Source organism: Sminthopsis crassicaudata, chromosome 3 (assembly GCF_048593235.1).
Source record: "Sminthopsis crassicaudata isolate SCR6 chromosome 3, ASM4859323v1, whole genome shotgun sequence".
NCBI lineage: Eukaryota > Metazoa > Chordata > Mammalia > Dasyuromorphia > Dasyuridae > Sminthopsis > Sminthopsis crassicaudata.
In genome coordinates, this window is record NC_133619.1 from 67059753 (window position 1) to 67076156 (window position 16404).

Consider the following 16404-nt stretch of genomic DNA (forward strand, 5'->3'; position numbering starts at 1 on the left):
AGTTTCCTGATGGGGGAAATTATACTTGCTGGCATATGAGGTCCTTTCCTCATTCTATGAGCCAAGATCTGAACTGAAGACAGATTAATATAGCACTTAGTATGATTTCTGGCACACAGATACTTAATAAATGTGTTTTGATCAACTAATCAAAGTCCAGTCTTCTTTCTTCTATAAGTCAAGATGATTGTATGCTTTTTGTATAGTACATCTTTTATATAAATATAGAATGTCTCTGTCTTAGGGTCATTCTGCTTTTCTCTCTCTTGAAAATGGAGGCAGTTTATTTGATTCTGCTTATCCTTATTCACTCTTAGCCCGTGAAAATGGCATGAAGTCTTATTTAACAAGGAAGACTTTCCTATATATTAAAAAAAATTAATAAGTAAGCTTTTTTTCACTCCCAGACTTCCAATAGATGTCATTTGTCCATGCATTTCAACTTGTTCAGAATTCACACTTTGGCAAGTGTGACATTTACACAGAGAAAGGAAGAGCTGAACAAGAAGGATACTTAATGGAGAGAGAGAGAAACTCCTAAATCCAGAACCACAGCCCAAAGTGAGCAAAGAGTATGAGGAAAGCCAAGAATGATCAGGCTGGGACTGGGACAGTGGGTAACCTCTGGGCTCTTGCTCAGTTTGCAGAAGGGAAGCGGTTAGTGACTTTGGTTTGTCTTCCCACAAATACCACTGCAGTGAACAGACTTTTTCTGCTGAGGTGATGCAATGTTCTTAAACTAGAAGAAAGAAAGAAAAGAAAGAAAGAAAAGAAAGAAAGAAAGAAAGAAAGAAAGAAAGAAAGAAAGAAAGAAAGAAAGAAAGAAAGAAAGAAAGAAAGAAAGAAAGAAAGAAAGAAAGAAAGAAAGAAAGAAAGAAAGAAAGAAAGAAAGTAAGAAAGAAAGAAAGAAAGAAAGAAAGAAAGAAAGAAAGAAAGAAAGAAAGAAAGAAAGAAAGAAAGAAGAGAAAGAAAGAAAAGAAAGAAGAGAAAAAAGAGAAGAGGAGAGACAGGGGGGGAAAGAAGAGAAGAGAAGAGAAGAGAAGAGAAGAGAAGAGAAGAGAAGAGAAGAGAAGAGAAGAGAAGAGAAGAGAAGAGAAGAGAAGAGAAGAGAAGAGAAGAGAAGAGAAGAGGAGAGGAGAAAAAATTGGAACACCCTTACTTTACACAACTCGCACCATTTACTTTACTACTTTTCTCCTGCTCCCCACCATAGAAGGCGGGGGAAGCAGGGCGGGAAGGGGAGAGGAAAAAAGTTTGGCGACTCTTAAAGGAAACAAAAAAGTTCTCTTCCCCACAGCCTGGCCCGCGATCAGCATCTCTTTTGTTAGCGGCCCGGCAGAGCCTTCCCTCCGTGACGTCATGAGCCCCTGGACCAATCGGAGAGGCGCTGGCCCCGGCTAGGGAATCGGGCGGGTCCCACCTACCCCGACTCTCCAGTGGCCTCGCGGGGGTCGGAGTAGAGGGTCCCATATAAACCCCAGCGCACTCTGGCTGTGCCGCTGGAGCGGGCTGCAGGGTTCAAGAGGTTTGAGGAGGGCGCACTGCATTGGAGAACAGCGGGACCTGCAGCAGCCCCAACCTCTTTTTTTCTCCCCAGTCCCTTTTCCCTCCCCTTCCCCACCCCTTGGTTCCCTATCTTCTCGGAGAAGTCCAGGGCAAGCCAGTGCTCCATGCAACTTGTTCTTCTGCGGGTTGCAAAGTAAACCAGAAACTTAGGGTGGGAGTGCAGTCTCCGTAAGGGTCTTTCTCACTCCCGCTTTGCAAGATGCACAGGGACCCAGTCCCGGGACGGCGGCTGCTGCTGCTACTGCTACTTGCACTATGTGTGGGAACATCAGTGCAAGAGGCAAAGTCGAAGAAAAGCCGGAGGCAAACTCAGCAAATGATTCAGCCTCCGTCCCCTGTGGCTGTCGCCCAAAGCAAAAGTGAGTAACTTACTCAGAGAAAAGACTTTCTCCCAGGATGGGACAGGTCCGCCCAAAGTTTGCTGGAAGAAACTTTTCTGGGTCTGTTAATGGATTTCTTAAGAGACCCCGGCGTAGGCATAAAGACATTTCTGGGACATTCGGGGCTTGCTGCTGCTCTACTCCTGGGAATGGGTGTACGAGGGCTGGGGGAGTGTATTTCACTGGAAAGCCCATCGTTCCTATAGCTTGGATTCCTTTCCATCTAGTTAGGTCTTCTATGGCTGAATCTGAGCAATTGGCTTTTTCTCAGAATGAACGTTCAGGATTTGGGTGGCTCTTATGGACACTTTGCCTTTTCCTCTTTCCCTACTTTTAATTGGTGAAAAGTTGTCAAGATAAAAGGAGGATAGATGGAAGAGGTGGGGAGGGAATGCCTGCAAAATCTGCTACTGCTACAGAGCCAACTCTGAAACTTGGGCATTTGGTTCAAATTGCCTTCAGCCTCTGGAGATACTTCACCGTGTAAGGAAAATGGAATTCTTTTCCAGCTTTGAGGGCGAAGTTTTTCAATGTTTGGAAACCACTAAAACGTGCTGAGTAGGACATGTTTCTATCATTAATCATTGCTCCCTTTATCTCCACAATGTCAATATGGCTTAAGGGAACTCTTTCTTTTTAGTCTGTTAGTCCAACTGTCTGTTTTTCAGAGACATTTTCACTTCTAACCAATTGGAAATCATTCACTAAATAACTTTAGTCAGTAGCAACCAAATGCCATCCCGCCTCCCTAAATAATGATTGTTAGACAACTTTTTAAACTCATTGCTTTTGGATGAGGTGCTAGTTTTTTCTCTCTCCAGCTTTCCTGGTGCTCTGAAGGCTCACTTCTATTCACGTCTCATCATTGTTAATTTAGTTTCTTATTCGTTCTATTTAGTTTCTTTATTTCATTATTGTCAATTGAGTTGAGCAGAAAAGTTTCCCTTTCCAGACATGAAATGAAAAGTCAGTAATAGATAATGCATTTTTTCCTATGAATTCTTTGCAGCTGGCTGTTATGACAATGGAAAACACTATCAGATCAATCAACAATGGGAACGAATTTATCTGGGCAATGCACTGGTTTGTACCTGCTATGGAGGCAGCAGAGGTTTTAACTGTGAGAGCAAACCTGAACGTAAGTGAGAGAGATGGTTATTCTCTTTTTGTTAAATGGAGAGAGCTACTCGACAGAAATTACAAATTTAAATTCTAGGGGACTTTTCTTAATTCCGAGTTTATTTAGTGTTATAATCTATAACTTTAACATCTGAAAATATTTCTTCTCTTTGTACACTCATCTCTGTCTTAGGCGTGATAGTATCAAAAGTAATTTTTACTTTTTAAAAAAAATAGAATAAATTGCTTCCTAAGTCTTCTATGATATATCTTGATGAAAAATATATTTATTATTTGCCCACAGGATAAAATAGTTATCACTGAGAAGAGATAGGAGACTTTAAAAATGTAAGGGAAAAGGCCTGGACCTGTGAATTCTTTGGGACCTCCCAACTGAGGAAACTCCCTTACCCATGCAGGATGACATCTTTTCTGCAACTTAAAGTCTTAAATGTTTAAACTGCAGAGAAGTAATTTTTGTAGACCAGAAACCATATTAGGAGAATTATACACCCCTATATTTCAAAAACTGTCAATTATAGCTTTAACTCTGACCTCCAATCTCTTAAAACAAACTTTTCCTCTTTGTAATCGTTAATATTTTTTCTCTTTAAGAATGTCAAAACTCACCAAAAAGAAGCATTATTGGGATTATCATGGAATAAGATCAAATAATAAGTTTGATTGCCAGTGAGGGAAGAGGTAGAATAGACATCAATAAACTGTAGACTTATGTATAGCACTCAGTTTGATGTATATCTCAAACCTCCTCCCTGCTAGCATGGAGTATGTCAAAAGCACAATACCTTATATGGCACCTACTTTTTACAATGAAAATCAAGTAGTTTAAAAAAATAAAAGCTTGAGATCTAAAGCCTTAGATGCACTGTCTGAACCAAAGGGAGAATTTGAATCTTCTTAAACCTTGTCCCTTGCTTTCACTCTGCCATGTTCTCCTAATAGAATGGAAAATTCTTTGTAGAATTAGGATTCTAGGAATATAAAAATTAATCTTTCTTTTTAGCTGAAGAAACATGCTTTGACAAATATACTGGAAACACCTACCGGGTTGGGGACACTTATGAGCGCCCAAAGGATTCAATGATTTGGGATTGTACCTGCATTGGGGCTGGCCGAGGGAGAATCAGCTGTACCATTGCAAGTAAGGAACACTTCTTATGACTTCTTTTCTTCCTAACACCCAACGTCTTCTGAAAAAGTTTTCATTCAAAAAAAGTACAAATTTCCCTACAAGTGTGAACTCAGTTCCAATCACAGACAACTTTCTACTATTTGCAAAATGGATGATCCATTTTGTGGACTCCCATGAGCATTCTGGACTGCTTTTACATAACTGTTCAACTAGGATATGGGCTTCTGAACACAAAGTGGATTGGATATTGAGTGTGTGTGTGTGTGTGTGTGTGTGTGTGTGTGTGTGTGTGTGTGTGTATTTCTATCTTTATGAACTTAAAAGTCTGAGACACCATATTCAGGCATTCACTTATGTCTTTCTCTTAATACTTCAATTTGGAAACATCTAAATTTAAGAACCTAAGTTCTCTCAAAAATTTCTCCCCCTCCCCTTTTTGTCTGCTTTTCTTCCTGTCTCTGTCTTTGTCTGTGTGTGTGTCTCTCTCTGTCCAAGGATATTTCATGTCTACTACAGTTCCTTGACTTTGAATCATCAGTTTATACATAGAAGATTCCATCAATGTTATTGTCTAACTTCCTTATTTTATAGTTCAGGTACCGAGCCTCAGAAAGTAAATGACTTGCAGAACATAGCATATGCTATAAGCTTAAGAACTAGAATTTAAACACAGGATCCCTGACTCCAAAAACAGTGCTTTTTCTATCAATGAATCTAATGTTTCTTGGAAAGTAAGAACCTATAATACTCTTAAGTTTGCCTTTGTGATGCTTTCCTCAGAACTGTAATTCTACTCTCAAGTTTGTTAGACTGAGATAAGCATGAAAATAACTCCCTAGTATTGTTTCTGCCCATTCCAGAAAGGAGAGATAATATGTGTGTAGTGTTCTCTATGTCAGAATTAGATTTAGGATCAACCTAGCTATATCACAGCTGTTTGTGTGGAGGGGAATCATTCATCCTATCTTCCTCAATCTTTTTCTTTTCTTTTTTACTTCAGTCTTATTTTAGCAATTAGATTTTTTATGATCTTCAAAGAGTGGCAAGATTTGAGATATATTTTGTCATTAGGGGTCTCATCAACCATTCAGGTTACCTGGTAGGCATTTCATTGTGAAATGACTAGAAGAATTAAGGACAGTTGGAAAACTGTAGACATTTTCATTAATATCTCACATTTCTGGAGCATTTTCATAATCTTATAAGGCACTTTCTTCATAAAACCCAGTGAGATAAAGTAGAAATTGTATTATCTCCATTTTACATTGAGGAAACAATTTCAAAAGTGTTAGGAGTAAGATCTTACATCTTATAAATAGGAGATGGCATTTGAACCTAGGTCTTCAGATACACTGATATTTCCATGACACTATACTGCTTTGCTTTCTATAAATTAACATGTTTACAAATAAAAATGATATGTTTTTAAGTTACATGTTTACATGCATGGAAAATGCAATGGAAAAATGCCTGTTCTTCTTGCCCTCATGATAACAAACAATTAATTGAATTTCCTTTTTAACAAAAACAACAGATAGATGTCATGAAGGAGGCCAGTCATACAAAATAGGTGATACTTGGCGCCGCCCACATGAGACTGGAGGCTACATGCTTGAGTGCGTTTGTCTTGGGAATGGAAAAGGAGAATGGACCTGCAAACCTGTAGGTATGTGACATTTCAAAAGTGGAAAAAAGGGGCCAGCTTTCAAGGAGAGATGGATAAGAATTGTATTTCATTGAACTGAGATGATAGGACAAAGACATATCCTGAAGAAAAAATGGAGTTAAGTCATACTTCAGATGTTATTTTACCTCTATTTTGCTGGGTAAAATTGATAAAATAGTGATTGGGATCATAGATGTATAGAATTGGAAGAATTCACAGAGACCATCTAATCCAACTACTTCATTTTATAGAAGAGAAACTGAGACATAGAGAAATTAGGAGACTTAATTTGACTCATACAGGTAGTAAGTGTTAGAGAATATTTGAACACAGCTAGAGCCTCTAATTCCCAGTTATAGTATAAGTGTATCACATTAACTTAGAATGATAGAATTCTAGATATTTCTCCCTAAAACATCCAGACAGAATTGGGGGTGGCAAGAAGCCATTTGCCTGAGAAAGGAATATTTCTGCTATCAGGTATCAGATTTCTATCAGATTCACAACACTCCCTTAGGCTAAATTATTTATAAGGTTGGAAAGTTGCAAGGTTTTGAGTTTTTATACATCTTTATAAAAATGGATCCTTAAAACACAAAATGTTGTACTATGTCATTCCTGAACTTTTTTCTTGAAATTTTATAGGGACTTTAAAAAAATGGAAACCTTTACTCAAGTATTAGAGGGAATTTTTAAAATTAGAGGATCTTTAAAATAAAAATTGGAGACTTTGACCTTTCCAATGAAGAGTAAAATTTATTCTTTTAGATTTTTTTAGCCATTTTCAAAAATAAATTGATTTTAACTTAAAGTTCTGTTGAAAATAATATTCTTTAATTTAGAAATGATGGCAAAACATCTTAATACCCAGTGGGTAAAAGCAGAAAATCTGTTTTATATATATATATATATATATATATATATGTATATATATATATATATATATATATATATGATAGTAAAATAATCTATCTCCAAATTTGTATACAGCCTCTTTTGTTGGTGGTTATTGTGCACCTAAGACCTGATTTTTGGCAATGGATTTCTTCTTTTAAAAAAAAAATGTTACTAGATTTCTACTGACCTTTACACTTTAAATTACAGGGAGTTACACAATTCCAAATAACTCTTTTCTTTTTGTTCCACAGCTGAAAGATGCTATGATAACACTGGTGGGACTTCCTATGTTGTTGGAGAGACTTGGGAAAAGCCCTATCAAGGCTGGATGATGGTGGATTGTACCTGTTTAGGAGAAGGCAGTGGACGTATCACATGTACCTCTAGAAGTATGTTTGTTTATTTCTTGAACTTTAATATTTAAGGGTAGACATCTGATCAGTGCTCAAGACATTTAAATGTTTGGCCCAGAGTTCAGACATTTAAGGTTAAGTCTTAAGAGAAGAATGTATCCAGAGCTACTTTACCTAGCCCACTGATAATAGAGTGAAGAATGAAGGATGAACTAACTTCTGGACAAATAGAGTTGTTTTCCAGGTTAAACAGATATTCCCTGGGTGCAGTTTAAGGTCAGTAAATTTTTAGAATTATGTACAGTCAAAGTACCCACAGTCTCCCTTGTTTCAGAATGGAATAAGCAAAGCACATGAAAAATAATTGAGTATTTAGAGCATTTGGTTTAGAACAGAAGCTGGACAGAGTGTCCCAGAATATCTAGACAAAAGTTTAATAAAATGGAGATAAATGAAAATAATATCACCAATCTTCTTCTTCTCCCTTCTTACTATATACCCTTCTGACTTCTGTAGATTCATTTCATATGCTCAGTGTTCCATTTTCCTACTCCTGTACTAGCCTTCATTTAGCCTTTATTGAGAATCAAAACTTTCAGTGGGTCATCAGTGGAACAAAGAGGTTTCTTCTGCCTTCTTTGAGAGAAGATGCAATTCATGTAATTCTTAGAAGATTTCCATAGATTTTCAGGTTTTGATTGTAGGAAACGTCTATTAGCGGTGTTTGCAATATCTATGTTACAAGCAAAACAAAGATGGTATTCAGAGAAGAATTATTGAATTATTATTCATTATTGAAAGGGAATCCATGGAAACTGATCATCTGCAAAGAAGGGGGACCTCAATATTTATTCAGATATCCTGATAATTTCAGTTGGAAATCATCAATGATCTTCATCCCTCTTTAATATGTTAAAGTAGGTTCCAGATCAAAAACATTCATGAAGGAAAAGGTTCACTTTATCTGATATCTCCTTGCTTTTGTAATTTGGAAGATTTAAGGTTTAGCAAATAGAAGCAAAGCCCTAAAATGTGAGCTTTCTTGGTGGGGATTTGAACTTTGAATGGCCTCTATCTCTTGGCTTAATTGCTTGGAAAAAAATTAACCTGGAAGTCAAAACAAGTTGTTTGAAATGTTTGACTTCAGTGAGATATGACTTCTCTTCTTTGGGGCCTTTAATAGACTTGAAAACAAGCTGTAAAAAAAAATTTGGTCTCCACAATCTTTGTCATTTACCTTCCCTAAAGATCACATGTTGTCTTAGAACTCAAGGCTTTTCAAAGCTTTGAACTAATAAAAACTGTAAGGTTTTGCAAAATAAATAGATCACAGGGCAATTTGTAAAATTGTTAACTACTCTAAACCTATATATATATATAGTTTTTAATCTTATGTGATATAGTTATCTTTTGAGGGCTTTTTCTTCTTAATTTGATTTCTTGATCCATGTAAGCAAAAGAAAGGCAATAAATCAAGCTTTGACATCTTATGTCATTATGCAGAAGAAAAAGTATTGCATTTGAAGTCGGAAAGACTTCAGTTAAAATTATGGCTTTGATACTCTTATCAACCTTGGGCAAAGCATTTAAGCTCTTTATTCTTCAGTTTCCTCATCTGTAAAAAGAGGAAGTTGAATCATATGATTTCTTAGGTCTCTTCAAGCTCTAAATTTAATGCAAGAAGGATTTGTGGAGCACCTAGTGATGTGAACCTTCATGTGACAAACCTTTAGCCTAGGTGCTGGGGACGCACAATGTGTACCATAGCAAATTGTAGACTACAATATTTGCTCTCTTCTGATCAGTCCTTTTGACTGAAATTGGATTATGTCATGGTTTTGAACCATACAAATCCTTTGTAATTATAGTTGTTAGAATTTCCATACCTAATTGTGATGTTCCAGCTTAAAAGTAAATGGGATGTTCTAGAAAGAAAAAAAATTGCATTATTAATGTTTTACTCTTCTATAATTATAAGGGGAATAGAAGGATATCAAGAGAGAGAAAAACGATTCAAATATTAAGTGCTTTTATTTAACATTTTATGTGGGAGATATGAAAAATGAATAAGACAAGTCTAGTAGAGATGAGACATATACAAAAAAATTATTATAAAAATGAGAATATTGTAAGTGCTATAAGAAAAGTACCAGCAAGGAACTATAGGAATTCATGAAATGATAGATTAAGAGTTGAGAAGGAGTTTAGAAACTATCTAATCCAATTCCCTCATTTCACAAATAAAAAAGCTTAGAAAGGAGAAGTAACTTGTTCTACTTGGGTAGAAAGTATCAGAGCCATAGCTCAGACCAAGATCTCTAACTCCAAATCTTTCCACTCATCCAACAGTATTACAATGTAGCTCCAAATGGAAGTGGGGGATGGAGGGAGGAAGATGAATATTTTCTCCTAGAGAGTGGGGATCATTTATTCTTTGTCTTTGAATTTCAGGCCCCAGTACAGTGTTTATCATGCATGACAGAGGTTTAATAAATGCTTGCTGATTGACTGATTTGAACTTTTACCTTAATTCTAGGGATTTTTCCAAAGAAGAATCTAATCTGAATACATGACACTATGCATCAAACATGCTTGAATTCATTTTTTCCTAATCTAACAATTTTCCATAAAGTTTGGGAAGTCAATGCCAGGAAATTGTGCAGCATAATTAAAGCTCTTCTCCCTTATATTTAAACTATATCTTATGAGCCAAGGTCTTTGATCATTTCCATCTTTCCAACATATAGACTAGTGATTGCTTTATTACTTGCTGCTAATATACAATAGTGATCCCTATCTTTCTTTACCCTGAGTTAGGAGAATGTTTGACCCCCCTCATTAGCTGTAAACCACTGAATGGAGATGGCTTTTCTGGGATTTGGAAAGTATTGTCTGGAGGGGAAAAGCAATTGGTGTCTAAAAGGTTGTTGGTCCCCTGTTGTTTCTACATAAAAATGGGATAAAGAAACACTTCTGTCTTTTGAATTTGCTTCCTTTGGGCCTAAAGAGAATCTGCTGTCTTCTTTGTTTCTAATTCCCCTAAGATTCTTGTTGAAAAATCAGCCTGTAAAGAACAGTTAAAACCTGAAAGGGAGTTTAGAAAAGAGACCAGTCTGAAAAAGATAACAAGTTACTACATGATCGGAGGAAAAAACAACAACTTTTTTCCAGCCATTGAAAAGGGAAGAGAGTCAAATCCTACTGCTCTCCTTTCTTACCAAACTGATTCTGTCTTTTCTGAAGGCTAAAACTGAGTGCTGGAGTTCTTGCAGAGTTTAAACATGTCATGCAGTGTTGGGCTATTGTAGGGTTTTCCGGTATAGTAATTGAAATACTAATCATTTCCCAGTTGGGGGCTGATCTGGGCATTGAAATACTCTTTTGCTTTTCATATGCAGATAGATGTAACGATCAGGATACCAAGACATCCTACCGAATTGGAGACACCTGGAGCAAGAAAGACAATCGTGGAAATTTGCTTCAGTGTATCTGCACTGGTAATGGGAGGGGAGAGTGGAAATGTGAAAGACATTCATCTTTGCAAACAACTGCTACAGGTAAGAGATGCCTTCCAACAGAGTGAAAACTTAAATTATAGAGCCATTTTCAAAAATATGTATGAAAATTATCCTTTCCACTGAATTTACTTGCCCTCAACAGTTCTTTAGTGTTATGTTTCCAACATTTAGTTGGAACATCTAGGTGGATTACAGATTAATTGCTTAAGTTTATTTTTGAAATATCAATTTTTCATTTTTAACAGCAATAGTTAAATATCTGTATATATTTATATGATTAAGATTTACACAGTACTACCTGCTTGAACCACCCCCTCTCAAATACCTATAAGAGTAGATAGTTAAAAGAGTTGTACTATTCTAGAATGAAAAATCTAAGATGAATGAAGAGCAAAGACTTCTTGACTGTTGGCCAGTTGCAAAGTTTCTGAAGCATCATCCAAACTCTGGCTTCCTGATTCACCCATTTTTCTACTATATTACATTGCTCTTTTGAAACTAATGATAATGATGATGATGATGATGATGATGATGATGATGATGATGATGATAAATGACTTTATAATGAATTTTTGAAACTGTTTTTTCCTCTCTCCCCAATTCATGGCCCACACAAATCAAAAGTAAACAGGAGGGCAGTTAGGTGGCACAGTGGATAGAGAACCTGCCTTGAATTCAGGAGGACCCGAATTCAAATGTGGTCTCAGACACTTAACACTTCCTAGCTGTGTGACCCTGGGCAAGTCACTTAACCCCAGCCTCAGGAGAAAAAAAAGTAAACAGAAAAACATTCACTCTCACACGAATTCAATCATAAATACTCCACTTCGTAAGCAAACAAAAACAATTTTTTATCTTTATAAACAAGTAGACAAAAACAATTTATTCACTTGTATAAATAACAAGCAAACAAAACCTATTTTTTCATCTTTTTTCTGAATTGCTCTACTTTTCAAAGTGTTGTTTTTTTCCTCTTCTTAGAGATAAGAGTAGGATTCTGATCTATTGTATTATGTTTTCTTGGCTCCTCCCTTACAATAAAGTAAATGTCTACATAGATATCTTTCAATTTCTTGGTCTCAGAAGAGAGCCTGTTTCCTTCTTTTGATATTTAGCTCTTCAACATGAAAAAGCCTTTGAATTTTGTTGTCCATTATATCTTTAAAAATTTATAATCATTACCTTCATTATTGACATTAGTCATTTCATAAATTTGGAAAAACCCCATTTTGTTGTTATTTAGTCATCTTTCAGTTGTGTTCAATTTTCTGTGATCCATTAGGGGTTTTCTTGGCAAAGATACTGGAGTAGTTTGCCATTTTCTTCTCCAGTTAATTTTACAGATGAGGAAACTGAGACAAATAGGACTAAACGACTAAACGACTTGGCCAGGATAAAGAAGGAAGAAAACCTCTGCATTGGGTCACTATTTTGTCAAAATAGGAACAAAGAAATATAGCCATAAAAGACACAAGTTCCCACTTTCTGCTCAAATTGATTTTCTGCATCAAACTTTGTCTTTATATGTCAATTCAAATGTATTTTATTGAGTCAGAGAATGTGGGTTAGAGTTACTTCACATTTCTAGACTTTAATTTCCTCATTTATTAATGAAAGAGATTGAATGACCTCTGAGTTTCTTTCTAGCTCTAAATTCATAATAATATAACCTTGTCCATGTGTCCACTAATAATCATTCAGTTAAAGATATGAATTCCATTTGCTTAGATTTCTGTGTCTTTCATAGTCACTGGATTTCTTTCTTTTCTAAGAAGTCTCTGATATGTAAGATCAGGCTCGAAAAAAAAGTATTTTTATTATTTTGACTCACATTCACTTACATTCATTGATGGTACATAAAGAAAGGAGGTTGTGGATATAAATCTATCAAAAATTGACTTAAGCCCATGAACTTATTTAGGGTCAGTCCTGTGAATGGACATACATGAAGTAAAATTCAGAAGAATATCTCTTTTAATTTCCATGACAATCCCAGGAGGCAGGTGCTATTATTAATCTGCCTAAAAAATTACATTTCTCTTTCCACTTTACCATACTACCTGTATACAAAAAAATAAAAAGGAGACCTAAAATGAAAGATGAATTCAGGAGTAAGATAATTCTAATATATCAAAAAGATCAAAATGAACAATATTAAAGAATATTAGTTAAAAGAGGCTATTAAAACTATCCTTAGACCGAAAGGAAAACAAGGATAATGCAGGACCATTGTATGAGATCAGTGAAGGAGAGAAAGCCGATGTCCTCCTTCCATTTCCTCTATCAATAAGAAATATCTTTAAAGTAGATGAATGAACCAAAATATTTTAAAAGGAATTGAAGTGCAAGATAAATGAGGAAATAGTGAGAGAATAAACTTGCAAATAAGGTTGTAGAATCTTTTAATAATCTTAGAATAGTAAGGAAAAGAAGAGATGAAAGAATAATAAAAAATAAGGCAATATATTTTTTTAAAATTATAGTATTCATTTATTAAGAAGCAATCAGATTAAGTGATTTGACCAGGGTCACAGAGCAGTATTATCTGAGGGCAAATTTGAATTCAGGTTTTTGTGACTCCAGGGCCAATGTTCTATTCACTGTGCCACTCAGCTACCCCCAACATGACATTTTTTAAAAGGGGATTTCACAAACTATAGACAAGTAAATTTGCTTTCAATTTCTAGCAATATTCTTGGACTGATTCCTAAAACAGATGGTGTGTGCACATTTCAAAAAGAAAGGAGAGATCACTAGGAGTCATATAAGTTCACTAAGAACAAGACATTCCTAAGTGAACTCAATAATTTCTAATAAGATGACTAGACTGTTAAAGGAAATGTCAATATTGCTGAAAATCAAAGCCTTTGGCAAGAGTCCTCATGATTTTTGTCATGGAGAAGACATAAGGATAGAGAAGAGATAAGTGGACAGTTGGATTCATAGATGGATGAATTAGTGTCAAGAGCAATGGGCCATCAGTAACAGCCTAGAAGGTGGTTCCCATTAGTATCTAGTAGCACTCTGTTCTCAGACTCAATCTGCTAGACACTTTTATCAGTAATTTAGAAAAAGTTGTAAAAAAAAAAAATTTAAAAAACCCATGCTTACAAGTCTTGTGGAGGACATAAATAAGAGGGCTACTTAATATTTGGGGTAAGAAACATGTAAATATGTTGTAAAATGGCTGGAACATTGAGCTAAATCTAACATTTTAAGGTCAAATGAAAAAGGGATCAGTGGAAAGTCCAGTTGTCCAATCTAAAATATCAATTTTTGCCTAAATACAAAATGAGGGAGATTGGCTTAAAAGCAATTCATATGAAAAAGAAACTTCATTGATTACCAGTTCAGTTATGAATAACAAGTTTGCTCTAAGTGAAAATTTTAGATTCACCTGTATTCATAGATCAAGATAGTGTTCAGATCAAGAGAAAGAATTATGCCATCATGTTTTGCACATGCATGAAGTATTTCATTCTAACTTTGGAGTCATATCTTTAAAAAGTTTTAAATAATATTATTTGAAGGTTGGCTAAAAGAACTTGGCAATTTGTATTGAAATTTTAAGAAGAATATGATAGTTATGCGGATATCTATAAGGACCTACATTTTAAAAAAATAAGTCGTATCCTATTTAGCTCAAGAGGGTAGAAACCAAACAAATTGGTGGAAGTTATAAGACAGAGCAAATCGATCAAAGTTACAAGAAGTTAGATTTCAACTCAACAGGAAGAACTTTCCAATAATAAGAGTTGTCTCAAAATGAAATGAGTTGACATGTGATATAGTGGGCTAATGGTCCCTGGAAGAATTCAGGCAAATTCCAAATGATTGCTTGTTAAAGATATAATTGAATAGATCTTTGCATCAGATTATAGGTCAATTAGAATTTCTATTCTATTCTTAGAAAAGAAGAATTTCTATTCTTATTTTGTGTGTGAGTATATATATATACACACACACACACACACACACACACACACACACACACACACACACACACACATATATTCACACTTCCCTTCCTTTCATGGAAGGCAACTTTGAGTCTAGCATCAAAGTATTCAAGGAATACTTTAGTTAAGAGGAGCAAATGCAATAGAAAGGATTGTCTATCTAAGTGACCTATCATAGTTTTAGTCTATCCTCAAGAAGCTTCCATTTTATTAGGATACTTTTTACACTGTATCATACTAATTATTCTTTAGTAAATAGTTTAAACTTTTCTCTCAAGGAAGAAAAAAAAGAAGGGGATAAGAAATTTACATGATAATCTTATTCTATATTTAAAAGGACTAGAAAGCTATATATAATAGATTTGCAGTTTTATGTGCAATAATTTTTATTAAAAATAATCTTTTGTTATTATTATTATACTATAATATAGAAAATATTTGTTTTATTCCATAAATTAAAAATAAAATATTTTTTTAAAAATCAAATGTCAATATATGTAAAGCATTTTTGCAAATCCCTAAAGTGCTGTGTAAATGTTAGATACTAGTTTTATTATTATTAATATTAATTTTCACGTACTTTCCTTTTAGGGCCCGGCTCTGTCACAGATGTTCGGACAGCACTGTACCAGCCTCAGCCTCAGCCCCAGCCTGTTCCATATGGTCATTGTGTCACTGATAGTGGCGTGGTCTACTCTCTGGGAATGCAGTGGCTCAAGACCCAAGGAAACAAACAGATGTTATGCACATGTCTGGGCAATGGTGTCAGCTGCCAGGAAACCGGTGAGCATGACTCTGGCCACAGCTGTGTACAGTGGATTTGTACAAGTAGAATTCAATAATTACAGCTGACTTCCCTTTATATAATAGCTAATGATTAAGATATATGCATAGATATGTATATATAGTTTATATATTTTTTCCTAATATTTAATTTTGGATAGCTGATGATGTAAATTCTTTTTATTGTCCCAACACAATTGGGAGTAGTCGTTTCTACTAGTGCATCCCAGGGACCCCAAGTATGGGATGTTATGGACAACAGAAGACAGGACAAGGAAACATTGATGAGTTCTAAATGAATTGAGTTCTGAATGAATGAGATCATAGATCCCTGAGTATGTGTATATTGTTTTTCCCACCATTTTATATGAGAATATATACCATGAAAGTTGTCAAAAATTGTATATCTACATGAAAATTGCATATTTTCACCTTAAGGATAAAAGCTAGTGCTTTTTAAGGAGGGATGCTTATTTTCCATCCTTGACATTGCAAAATGTCTCTCTCCAGCTCTCCCCCATCACAATGTTTTTTTATACAGTGAGCAGAGACATATCAGCAATCAGTCTGAGTTTAGTGGTGTGGCAATCCATTGTGAGTCATACATTTGAAGTTTAGTTCATTGTCATGGTTTGCCTAGTATTTTATGATTAACATCTAAAGGCTATAGAGTAATACTTTTTGTAGCTCCTAAATTTAAAATAAGTTATTTTAAAATTTTCAACATGTTGATTTTTCTCTTTTTATTAGCATACCTACAAATATATGTTTTGGGTTTTTTAATGAAAAAAGCAAATAAAAAGAGCATCCCTCTCTCCTAAAAATCTTTTACAGGCTGCTCGTACAGACCAAAAAAAGGACATATCCTTCAAATGTTTGTGAGGGACAGTTAGGAAGCAAATAACATTTAATGAAGGGAAGCAAAGCAAGGCAGCAGCAGTATCTAAAGCAAAATTCTACATTGTCTATTAAAATATTACATATGAAATTAAGTAGTTGATCACTTAAAC

General features: G+C 35.2%; 1 protein-coding gene across 8 annotated transcripts in view; it reads left to right on the forward strand.

Moving 5' to 3' along the window:
* The first annotated feature begins 1441 nt into the window (after positions 1–1441).
* Positions 1442–16404, forward strand: part of FN1 (fibronectin 1) — an 81935-nt gene continuing 66972 nt past the window's right edge. For all 8 annotated transcript variants that reach the window (XM_074298753.1, XM_074298754.1, XM_074298755.1 and 5 more), the window contains exons 1-7: positions 1442–1925; positions 2956–3084; positions 4090–4227; positions 5753–5884; positions 7033–7170; positions 10533–10691; positions 15203–15394. In XM_074298753.1, the coding sequence (XP_074154854.1) occupies positions 1766–1925; positions 2956–3084; positions 4090–4227; positions 5753–5884; positions 7033–7170; positions 10533–10691; positions 15203–15394 (1048 nt within the window). In that variant the 5' untranslated portion in view covers positions 1442–1765. The remainder of the gene's footprint in view (positions 1926–2955; positions 3085–4089; positions 4228–5752; positions 5885–7032; positions 7171–10532; positions 10692–15202; positions 15395–16404) is intronic.